At 53.1% G+C, this 12,084-nt stretch overlaps 4 protein-coding genes across 4 annotated transcripts; 2 read left to right on the plus strand and 2 right to left on the minus strand.

Annotated features, from left to right (window-relative positions):
- Positions 1-342: 342 nt before the first annotated feature.
- On the minus strand, positions 343-933 carry PtrM4_063560 (uncharacterized protein; the record flags this gene model as incomplete). The annotated part of the gene is made up of 2 exons (XM_001933070.2): positions 343-699; positions 748-933. 2 exons carry the CDS (start codon positions 931-933, stop codon positions 343-345), a joined length of 543 nt encoding a protein of 180 aa, XP_001933105.2.
- A 1,096-nt stretch (positions 934-2,029) lies between these two features.
- Positions 2,030-4,021, plus strand: PtrM4_063570 (CDC6, Cdc6-related protein, AAA superfamily ATPase; the record flags this gene model as incomplete). The annotated part of the gene is made up of 2 exons (XM_001933071.2): positions 2,030-2,087; positions 2,151-4,021. 2 exons carry the CDS (start codon positions 2,030-2,032, stop codon positions 4,019-4,021), a joined length of 1,929 nt encoding a protein of 642 aa, XP_001933106.1.
- A 1,390-nt stretch (positions 4,022-5,411) lies between these two features.
- Positions 5,412-6,953, plus strand: PtrM4_063580 (Methyltransf-12 multi-domain protein; the record flags this gene model as incomplete). Its single annotated transcript, XM_066105630.1, has 1 exon — positions 5,412-6,953. The coding sequence occupies one exon, from the start codon at positions 5,412-5,414 to the stop codon at positions 6,951-6,953; it is 1,542 nt and encodes a 513-aa protein (XP_065964257.1).
- A 216-nt stretch (positions 6,954-7,169) lies between these two features.
- PtrM4_063590 (SPS1, Serine-threonine protein kinase) lies at positions 7,170-10,788 on the minus strand (the record flags this gene model as incomplete). Its single annotated transcript, XM_066105631.1, has 3 exons — positions 7,170-8,423; positions 8,476-10,572; positions 10,651-10,788. 3 exons carry the CDS (start codon positions 10,786-10,788, stop codon positions 7,170-7,172), a joined length of 3,489 nt encoding a protein of 1,162 aa, XP_065964258.1.
- Positions 10,789-12,084: the final 1,296 nt, after the last annotated feature.

Raw genomic sequence — 12,084 nt, forward strand, 5'->3', positions numbered from 1 at the left:
TGGTGTAATGAAAGATTTCTCGAAGCTATCTACATTTTTACATCCCTGTTACCCTTCAGTAGTTAGGCTCCAGGTCCCTTCCAAACCTAACTCGCCTCGCCGTCAAGGCAAGTGTTGCGTGTCATTGGCCTAGCTACTGTATCTTCAGTCGCTACTTGTCGAAAATGAGAAGATCGAGACTGTAGTGGAACAACAAGCAAGTCTCTCAACGACATATCGGTTCCAACGTCGTATCTGAGATAGCGATTGCTACGAGGCCCGAGTTGACCCAGCGCATTCAATTTCGTCATCTACGGCCCGCGAAACAAGCTGATAAATCAAATGGCCGCCTGGAAACGAGGTTCAATCATCATAATCGTAGCCAAAGTACGGCGGTAGAAAGCCCCAGGGCCTATGTCGTTGCTGAGGAATAGTACGCAATCGGCGGTGTCGCGGTCCAACTTGGAAGCTCCTCCCCATGTACATGAAATAGTCTGCTAGTGCCGAGAAATGGCCTATCCCAGTGTCATGATACATTCGTTGTAGTTTCCTCGATATTCTCTCCAACTCTCGTGCGAGCAAGTACGTTTCTGGGCCGTCGCCGTTGAAACCCCACTGACAGTGGCGTATGCCTTGAAGTCGTTCGAGTATCGTTGATAACTCGCCTGGTTCTATGACACCTTCGTGGAAAAGACACTCAAGACTCTCCTCGATGCCTGGCTATTGTGGGTCAGAAAGTTGGCAAGTCAAGGGGTAAGGATAACTCACCATCATCCTCGCAACATCGCGGAATTCACCAAACGGTTCATCTTCGTATGGGAATCGGGGTGCTCGCGCTAAGGGGCCAAATGAGTAAGGATGCACCTGAGCGTGAAACATGTCGTTGAACCCAGGCCTTCGACGGGCATGAGCAGCCGGGAAAAAGTCAAAGATATTGGCCATTCTAGCCATCATGAGTGCTGCATCTGAACAGATAGAAATACTGTACCTGAACGATGACAGGCTGCATACCGATTAGAGACTACAATATGGGATGGGCTGAGGCATATTACTTATATCATCAGATGTTCTTCTTACCCATGTTACACATTCGATAACAGCCCTACTTCTTGTGCAACCACAGCATTGGCGCAACAGCATGGGACCCCGCTGTACTACGCAAACAATAGTGGCGGTGAGAAGAATTAGGCATTGCCTGCAGGTCGGCCCATGGACAGGAGACATGCAACAGGTGCTGATGACGAGAAGAGCACTGTTGGGAGGTGGTTACAAGGCGCAGCGGGGGTTCTAAGCAAACAACATGACTTTTCCATAGCTCTTGTGACGTCCCAAATGCCGCTTGAGCAACCCAACGTCATTTATGTCCTGCAGCATGGCACGGCGTGGAGGATTTCTGTAAGATGGTTGGTGGATGGCGCTCCGTTCAGCGGTTTGGCAAAAATCGTACCAAACTATTGGCTTCCAGTGCTGAAATGAACCGAGAATAATATTCGATAAGCTCTAACTATACGTTCGTTATGGTGAGCGATGGAACACTCTGAAGCTATTATGCCAGAACACGTGATAGAGATGACACGCCATGTCATTCGCGTCATGTTAATTCTCCAGGGCGCTCAACAGAATCTGATCTTGTTGAATGCGATACAGGCAGGCATGGTTCGGCAACCTCAGGATTGGTGTATTGTAGTGGTGTAGCTTAGATGCCGGTTGAGTATGGACGCGTACGTCGATTTGGGCCCAAGTAAAGCACCCCTGTAATGGCGATGCGCATCGAACGCGGCCAAGAGTACAGAGTTCACGAAGATTTCGCGCTAAGCTCTACGATGCCACTTCAGATGAATGTCAAAAGTTGGTTGGGTGGAAGGGGGTGGTCGAACAGGCTTAGTGCAGCTAACGTGCGCGGCAGCGCTATGCCGCTTTAAGGCCACTTAACGCGTCGCGTTCATGGCGCCTGCTACTAACGTGCCTCAGCTCGACTCCTTCCCACCATCGTCAATTCCACCTTCCACGCTGCAAACCACCCATCGCAACTTCCCATAATACAGTAAAGATGGCTCCTACTGTTTTGGGAAAGAGGACTCGCAGTGCGGCAAACGCAGCTACTCCAGGTACGACCAAACGGCGCTCCTTCCGTGATGTTCTAGAATTCACATCTCTAACGCGTTCTGCAGAATCAAAATTAAACGTCGCAACTCGCGCGAAACGGAGCCAGTTTGTCATTCACGATGAGGGAGAAAATGAGAACCCGTTTGTCACTCCGAAGAAGCAAAATGTGCGGGATCTCGATGCAATGGATGTGGATGAGCCGGAGGAGAAGCCATCGACAAGACGTGGCAGGAAGACTGGTTCGACACCTGCCAAACATGGCGCGCCTGGTACACGACTTCCACTTTCGCCATCAAAAGAAAACTCTCCACGGAAGGCGCTTGTTGATATACCGGAGAAGTTTGCGCCTACTCCTTCAACACCACGACATCGTGACGCTCTTGCCGGCAAGGTCGCAGTCACGCCAAGACATCGGCTCATTATTGCGGGACGGCCATTGACACCCCGCACACCACTCACGCCAGGCACTCCCCGACATACAGCACCCACAGTCTACAATGAAGCGCGCCAGGTTTTCTCCAGGGGTTCCGCACCTACAGCGCTATTCGGGAGAGAGCAGGAAAGAAAAGAGCTCCAGACTTTCATCACTACGCGAACGAAAAGTCACAAATCGGGATGCATCTACGTTTCTGGCCCGCCAGGTACTGGAAAGAGCGCTTTCGTCAATGATGTCTGCCGGACAGTATCATCGGAAGCCTCTGTTAGAACTGGTTACATCAACTGCATGAGCGTCAAGAATGCGGTGGATTTGTACCGGACACTTTTGGAGGAGTTTGTGGACATTACTGAGGTTGCGGAGGGCGAGGAAATGGAGACACTCAAGAATCTATTCATGCAACGCAAGACGTCATATGTGGTTACGCTGGACGAAGTGGACCATCTCCTGGAACTAGACATCGACCTCTTCTACAACATTTTTGAATGGTCGCTCCAAAAGTCGTCTGGCCTGGTACTTGTCGGTATTGCGAACGCGCTCGACCTCACAGATCGATTTCTCCCACGACTCAAGGCTCGTGGTCTCAAGCCTCAGCTACTGCCTTTCCTTCCGTACAACGCAGCACAAATCTCCTCGGTCATCACTTCAAAACTGAAGGCACTCCTACCAGCCGGCGTAGGCCAATTGCCGTTTATCCATCCCACCGCCATCATGTTTCTTTCCAAGAAGGTTGCAGCACAATCCGGTGATCTTCGAAAAGCCTTTGACATCTGCCGGCGAGCAATCGATCTGATTGAAGCCGACACCCGGGATCAACACATCAAAAAAGCCAGTGAAATCACACCATCGCCCACTCCCTCGCCAACAAAAACGCCACTGGTCGAAAACATCAACCTCGCATCGTCAGCTCCACGCTCCCCCACCAAGACAAAGGACCTCAACAACGTCATCTCCGCATCTCTAGCCTCCCTTACAGTCGAAACAGCCCCACGCGCAACAATTGCCCACATGGCCAAAATCACAGCCGCAGTCTTCAGCAACGGCACCAGCCAACGTCTCCGAAACCTAAACCTCCAACAAAAAGCCGTTCTCTGCTCTCTCTCCGCCATCGAAAAGCAGAAACGCGCTTCAGCTGCCGACAGCGTCCTCAGCACACCATCAAGATCCCACACCACTTCCCCCACCATCAAAGAACTCTTCGAAGCCTACACCGTACTGTGCAAGCGCGAGAACATTCTTCATCCGCTCACCAGCACCGAGTTCCGCGATATTGTGGGCAGTTTGGAGACGCTATCTTTGGTGTCGGCTGTGGAGGGCAAGGCGGGTTCGTTGGATGTCGGGGCTGGTACCCCGAGTCGACGCGGGAGGGGCAAGGCGTTTCCGGGCGTAGTGGTCGAAGATAGGAGGGTTGCTAGTGTGGTTGGGGAGAAGGAGTTGAGGGATGCGCTTGTTGGGCCTGGGGCTAGTATTCTGAGGGGAATTCTTGAGGGAAATAGTTAGGGGGTGCTGAGGGAATGTTGAGGTATGAGAATACGTGTGTAAGAGGGACGAGTGTAAGATTTGGATACGAGGAACGGCGTTACTATTACATTGCGGTCTGGGATACCTTCAGTTAAGGGTCGGTTTGTTGTTTGCATAGCGTAGCATGGCATGGTGTCTTTTGCGCGCGTCACAGCTCTTATAGCGATCGTTTGTTGAGCTAACATTGTACAACACACTCAATAATAATTCAATACGTTTTCGACATTAATCATTCCATTACATTGTGCCATGTTTCGATTAGAGCACTCTATGCAGCCTATCCGTCAAGCATCCATTTCCATCCTTCGTAACGTACAAGTCCACACTATCTCCTATCTCTTCAACCGACTCCCATCCAGCTCCCCCAACCCGGCTCTAATCAACCTCTTATCCCCCCTCCAACAACTCCTCGACCCTCTTCTCGAACGCGCGAATCATAAACTCGGCAACTTTGGGCGCCACACCCCCACTCAATGCCGCATACATCGGATTCGCAAACGCAAACTCTACAGCAAGACTAACCTGCGTCTGATCATCCTGCACAGCCTCCACCGTCCATTTACTCCTCAAATGCGTAAGTAGCCCATTATCGCTCTCTCTTCCGATCTTCCTACCCCCCTCCTCCTCAAAATGATGCGCAATATCCTCACCTTTCAACGACGTCTCCGTCTCGCCTCCCACACTCTCCACATACCGCCCCGGTATACAATATATGCGACTGGTGAAACTCTCCGTCAGGCCGCCGAAACCAGTGGTTAGAACGGCTTCGGAGGGCCAGCGCCGGTGGTACTGTTTATCGGGCACAGACCATTTTGTTGTGTCGCTACGTTGGCAGTAGGGGAGGAAGGTTTGGTAGTTGGGGACGTCGGCGATTATGCTGTAGATGGGTGCGGAGGGGTAGGGTAGCGTGCGCACGGCGGTGAGGATTTGGGGTGGGGGTTGGTTTTGTGGCGCTGGCGAGGGCGTCGAAGGGGTTGGGGAGAAAGGTTCGCCGTTGGGGGAGACGCGTGAGAGTAGTTTTGGGGAGGATGGCGCGAGTGGTGGTTTTGAGGGTGGCCATTGTTGGTGGTCAGGGTGGGTTGGAGTTGGTTGGAAGAGGAAATGAGTGGGTGGGAAGTTTTTCGAGGTGTCACCGCGACATGATGGCGTAGATATAGCAAGCTCAGGTAGTAAGTCGCGCTTTCACATGGGACAGCGACCTTTTTGCGCTAAGGATTGCGGCTCTACGGGCATGACGCCCTCATATCCAGGGCAATTGCGGCTGATCTAGTCCCTATTCGGATGTTAGCGTTAGGAATATTTCCCCTCTGTAAATCCACCCCTCGTTCCCCCGCAGTAACGACCAAAAAAATCACATCTACGAAAAACCATGGCAGCAGATATGGAAACGACGAATTCTATGGGCGCGGAAGAGACAGGCGACTCAAGATTTCAAACAGATAATTCCGTATCGAGGAAACAACAACCTAGACAGCAATTGTCAAAAGCCATGGAACACATGCGCTTCGCAGTCACAGTTGACCCTATCCCACATACCTCAACACCCAACACATCAGAATCAGCCCCTGAGACCTCCTCTCAAAACCCCACACAAACCTCACCACCACAACCAACAGCAGAACCAACGGAAAACGACGCCTACGGCGTCCCCGCCTCACTCCAACCCAACCGCCTCCCCCCTTCCCGCTCCCACGACCCAACCAACAACCAAAAACGCAGCGACCCCTTTACCTTTGGTTCGCGCTACCTAGAAGAAGGCGACAACATCTTCGACTTCAACGCCTGGGACCACGTAACCGTCGACGACTCCTACCTCGCCTTCTCCGAATCTCAATACAGCGCACAGCGCGCCTCACCTGTCAACGACTTCGACCGCCAACGCTACAACGCGCAGCCGGAAAAATGGTGGAACCAATTCTACAAGAACAATAAAACCAATTTCTTCAAGAACAGGAAGTGGCTAGCGCAGGAATTTCCGATTCTGGAGGAATTGGGGCGGGAGGACGGACCGGCGGCTACGCTCTTGGAGGTGGGTGCTGGCGCGGGGAATAGCGCGTTTCCCATCCTTGAGAGGAGTCGGAACCCACGGTTGAAGATCCATGCTTGTGATTTTTCGAAAAAGGCTGTCGAGTTGATACGCAGTCATGAGCTTTACGATGACGGGAAAAGGATTCAAGCAGATGTGTGGGATGTAGCTTCCCCGCCTACATCTGACAACGCCGGTTTACCATCCGGTCTCACGGAAAACAGCGTAGATGTCGTTCTCATGATATTCATCTTCTCGGCACTTGCGCCCGAGCAGTGGGACCAAGCCGTCCGCAATATCTGGCGCGTGCTTAAACCCGGTGGTCAAGTGCTATTTCGTGACTACGGGCGCGGCGATTTAGCACAGGTCAGGTTTAAAAAGGGGAGGTATATGGAGGAGAACTTCTACGTTAGGGGCGATGGCACGAGGGTTTATTTCTTCGAGCAGAGTGAATTAGAGGATATTTGGGCGGGCGGCGCGGCTGCGAAGAAGAGGATGGAGAGCGTACAGGTGGGGAATGTGGCGGATACAAAGGTTGTAGGGGAGGAGGTCAAGGAGGAAATTGAGCAGAAGATGGAGGGGCTGGGACTGAGGGATCCAGATGTTGTGGGTGAGGAGAAGGAGGGGGGCATGGTTTGTGATGTAAATGATTTGGATGCGCCCAGGCCGGCGTTTCAGGTGGCGCATATTGGTGTGGATAGGAGGATGTTGGTGAATAGACAGAGGAGGCTGAAGATGTATAGGTGTTGGATGCAGGCGGTGTTCCGAAAGGCGGGGCAAGAGAGTGAGGTGCCGACGAGTACTTTGAGGCAGGAGAAAGAAGAGGAAGGTGAGGTTGGGGAGGAGCAGCAGGAGCAGGAACAAAGTACAGCTCAGGTGGCATGAAGAATATACTTGTCACTGGAGGGGATCTGTCATGTTTGAATGATACCAAGAAATTTTCTTAGAAGTCTCACAAAAGAATGTATTTGTATAAGTGATAACAAACAGCAGTGTTGAGATAATCAATCTCGTCAAGCTCCTGATATCTACCTAATACCTCAAAGTCTTCGCTAGCAATGATTCCACCCTCACCAACGACCGCTCTCCCTACTCCCACTCTCACTTCATACTCTCAAAATACTTCCTAAATCTCGGCTCCCGGTCTAAATCACATGCCAACACCGCCTCGTAACAGCTCATGAGCAGCTGCGGAAATTTGATCGTCCAGTACCTGAGGTAACCCCCCGGCAGCGGTCCCACCTTTGCCTTGACCGTATCCTCCATATCCTCGTAATGGTTCTTTTTATTACGCAGCGCACGGAGCAGATCGAGCATCTTGTCACCCGTGTACTTGCGCTGCTTACCGAGCGAGTTGATAAAGGCTTGATCGAGCTTTCCCAAGAAGTTGCGCTTATGATCGAGAACGTCATGAGAGTACTCTTCAAGCCGAGCGAGGTGATCCGACGGCGGGTCTCTGGGTTCGCGCTCCCAGTGGTCGGAGCAGTCACAGAGGAAGTCGAGGCGCTTTTGGTCGTCCCAGAAAAAAGGATGGTTCATGACTTGGAAGGCTGTGGGACGGTCTTCTGGCCGGGGTCTCAACATCCACTGGATGAGGTGGTGGGGTTCAACCGAGTCAGCGCCGAGGAGGAGACGATCGAGATTGGACTTCTCCTTTTTGATGTTGTATTCGCGGATTTGCATCCAGCCCTCCTCGTCATCGAAGGGGTGGCAGCCACCGGTCAGAACGTAGTAGAAGACGCAGCCGAGGGAGAAGATGTCCACAGCTCGCTTGACGCCCTGTGCAACTGGATCGGTCGAACTTGACGAATCGCGGGAGAAGCCTTGAGAGCTTCCGTTGGCCAGTTCCTTGGGTTGCGAAATGAGCTCGGGGGCTTTCCATCCAACGGTGCCCGCATTTCCCGTCGTTCCGACAAGAGTACTAACGTTGTCGGGAAGAGTCTTACAGAGCCCGAAGTCGGAGATCACCAGGCGTACGTCATCCTTTGAGGTGATCAGAGGCTGTGCAATGAGAATGTTCTGGGGCTTGATGTCGCGGTGAATGATGCGAAGGTGGTGGAGATGGTTGAGACCAGCAGCGAGTTGATACAAACAAGGCGCAGCTTTGCCGCTAATCTTGTTGACCAATTGCTGGTGTGCCTCGCTGAGTTCTTCACATGGCCGTCCGTCCTTGTAGAGGTCGAAGAGACTGGCTTGGCAAAGCTCGACCGCGATGTAGAGAAAGTTCTCGTCCCTCTCGTCGTCAAAGTACCGGATGACGTTAGGGTGGGGATCGCTGTTCTGAAGAAGCTTGACCTCTTGCTCCGCAAGGCCGAAGTATTGTGGTAGCATGCGTTTGACAGCCACCTTGACCTCCTACAATAACGTTAGCATGTAATCGATACTCATATACAAAGACACAACACACCTTCCATTTGCCCTCAAACACGAATGTACCACCGCTTCCGTTTCCAAGAAGTCGATCTTGGTCGATGGTCAACTTGCCAATACGTTTGATCTCGGACACATTTTGCACATCGCCGCCGCTCACAGTGAGCTCGTCAGGCTGAAGGCGAGGACCAACTTCCAGCTGCTTAGCAGCATTCACGATACGGTTGACTTCGTCCTCCTCCTTTTGCTGGTTCTTGCTCAGCTTGCGTCCACCGCGTCTGCCTCTGTGAGTCTTCTTCTTCTTGGGAGTGGCAGGGGCTGCGGGGTCTTGGGAAACGTCATCGATACTGTTAGCCATTGATTGAGCATCACCGCTGAGCTGCACTTCGGGTGTAGTAGTCTCAATGGCAGTTTCCAAGTCGACATCGACAGTCGTTGTCCTTGAAAGTGGCGTCAGGTCTTCCTCTTCATCAGCCGGTATGTCAAAGGTAACCATTTTCTTCTCCTTGACTTCCTCCGTAATGGCAACCTTCACTTCAGTCTCTGGGGTTTCCACGGCTGCCTTCTCGGTAACGTCTTCCGCATCAGGTACTCTCGAAACCTTTTCTTCCTTCTTCTCGCTCTCAGGTGGGGAAGAGTGAAATGGGGGAAGAGGCTGCTTGGTCTTATTAAGATGCATCAATTTCTTCGAGTAGCTCAGGGCAGACTCGACTATTGTTGGCTTCGCGGTAGCCCCAACACCGAGGAGACATAGCACAACAACAATGTAAAAGTACGAATAATTCCACTTCGCCTCAACATGTGCCTGTGGCGGAGCGTCGATGGTCGGGGCCTGGTGTTGTTCCCTAGGCGATGTCTCTGGGGGGTTTGAGGTGACTTGCTCGTTGACAGTCTCATAGTACGTCGGAGCGGGAATGGCTGGCAGCTGTGTATATTGAGTGGGAACCCTATAGTCCAATCTGTGAACACCAATGAGGCTGCTCTTATCCGGCAAAGTGTAGGTAGCATCCCAGTCGTATACTACCTCGCTCTGCTTGTAGCAAGGTGCGTCTGGCACATCAGAGGTGACGGCGGGGTAATTAGCTTCGGACAAAGCATACCACGCTCCAGACTCAGTCTGATTGATGACGACGTAGTTAAGTCTGTCTTCGTGGAGGACTGGTCCGGTTGGTTGGGGCAGTAGAACCAGTGGTGGTTCTGAAGACAGGTCGTTCAAAGGCCGGGCGACGTCGAATACACGTGCCACTGGACCGGGCAGCTGATGTGTATAAACTGGACGCCCCTGGGCCGATCTGGGCCGCTTGTAGTCATAGGCGGAAACCGCTCCATCAGCCTTTGTGAAAATGTACTGTTTGTCGAGCGTCTGGTCGTACTGTGACTGCAGGTCCCTGTCTCTGCTGTTGGGGTTCCACTCTGCGTATTTGAGCGTACAGATGTGCTCGTTCGTCTTCTTGTTGTGGATGGTGATGATGTACTGGGTCTGACCAATGTCGATGACGCCGCGACAGTCGCGTTCTCGGGCAAAGAAGTTCTTGGACTCCGGAGCGCAACTGTCGTCGTTGGGGAAGGTGCCACCGGGGCTGAAGCTCTGCTTGACCTTGCCCGACGCGGCATCGACAAGAATCATAAAAGTCTTCTTCTCCACATTGTAGACAACCGGAAGCTCCGGATCATCGCTCGAGTAGGGTGCACTCTCAGCCAATTGCTTGACCGTGACGCCCAGATGCTGGAGATGTGGGTGGGGCCCAGGCGAGAGAAGATAGAGAGCTCCGTCTTCTCTGGGCTCAACCACCCATACAAAAGGTGGGGGACCGACGTCGCCCTCGGATACGTTGTAGATGGTTTCCAACATGGGTCGGCCCGTCAGCTCCCAAATCTCATTGCCATCGTAGCGATCGCGTGCATGTATATGGCCATCGACGGTCGCCAAGAGAACAAAGTCCTCAACCTCCCAATCCCGCAGAGAGCGCGCACCGGGAACGAGGCCTCCCGAGGCTGCATATCTGACAGGATGGGCTCCGACAGCACTAATGGCTGGAGCAGAAGGAACTTTGGTTGCTATGGCGCGCACATTCTGGCTTAGAAGGGGCGTGTAGGGTCGACGCTTCTCGGCCACGTCCCCTAGCTTATCCTTCTGGCTAGTTCTCCGTTGGTTGTGGACGGGGGGTGGCGGTGGTGGTGGTGGAATGATTCGTGCATGCTCAACATGGACTTGGGCGCGGGGGGACGTCTTGTGCACGTCATTTTCAAGTGGCTGCTGCTGCTGAGCGACCACAAGTCCGGCGAGGAGGAGGAGGGCGAGAGTAGTAAACGCCGAGCCAGCACCAGGCGGCCGGCGCGGACGCGGCATTGCGGGTCGTATGTTGGTTTAGTGAGAAGCCTGGGAGAGGCGGCGATGGCGAGGGTGATGGAGCATGAGCGGGCGGTGATGAGGGTGCTTCAAGAGAGCGAGAAGATGCCTGTGGCAGCGATTTTGACTCGATATTAGGGCGCGGGGACTACCGTACAGCTGAACGTGCGCCGTAAACTGGGGTCCGGCTTGGGCCTCGTCAGCCGGCTACCGACTAAGCTCCCTGTCGACACACTCGCCTGTTTCCCTTATTTTAGCACCGTTGCCGTGGGAGTACTTGGCGCCGTCATACGCAGGTACCGCCAAAAAGATGGTGAGATTGATACAAGTAACGATGGCGGACGTCGAGTTTGAAAAATGGTCAATGAGGGTACCTGGGGCGTCAGGAGAGAAAATGGGTGTGACGTGTGCGCGTATCGTTGTTGTGCCTTCACCAACACAGTCAGAAGAAAGGGAGCGACCGAGACTAGTAAGCCGCACCAACCCCAACGTCTCTCACTACCACACAGCCCCTACCGTATGTACCGGTACGCTTCTCGCACACTCCCTCCTGTTTCGAAACACGCCGTAGCAGGCGAGAACCATCCACGTCCCCATGAATGTGAAGTTTGACATGCCAGCAATTCACTTGTATGCTTAAACCTTGAATTGAACCAACCTCAAATTCACCGACAAGCATAGTTACAGGACGCCATCTGCCATAAGCGAGCAGTATTCCACACCCCGCATCCATGGCGCGCCAGCAAGTCCGATCGGCACCACCGCCCACCGCCACTGAACCATCTTACACCCCGCCTATCGCATGAAATTCCCCAGACACAAGCCCTCCAAGCTTGCTCTCTGTAACCGTGTGCAAGAGCACAGAGTCCAAAGCTTCCTGTTCGGGTGCGCAGACCGTTGCCCCACACAGATGTCACAAACATCGGCACTGCCATGGCAAGACGTGAGACACCAACATGAAACCAAGCATGATGTGCGGGCAAGCGTCTCGGTAGCGTTGCGGTCCTACCCCCCAACCGTTCGGCCAAATCCTCAGTGGCTGGGCTAGACCGCAACACCGACGCCCGCCATCGGAGCAAAACTCAAAAGAATGGAAGCTGGAAGCTCAATCACAAAGAATTTGTATTGATACATTCATCGTAGTATTTCATTGACCACCATGTGTTATCATCATGCATACAAACTTCACTGGTCCACGGGAGCCTGCAGGAGGCCCGACGCATGCAGGCGCATAGGGGCGTCCCGTATTGCCTATTCCGCACCTCGTACCGCGCCTGTCCGCCGGAACGGGTGAGA

Source organism: Pyrenophora tritici-repentis, chromosome 2 (assembly GCF_003171515.1).
Source record: "Pyrenophora tritici-repentis strain M4 chromosome 2, whole genome shotgun sequence".
Taxonomy (NCBI): Eukaryota; Fungi; Ascomycota; class Dothideomycetes; order Pleosporales; family Pleosporaceae; genus Pyrenophora; species Pyrenophora tritici-repentis.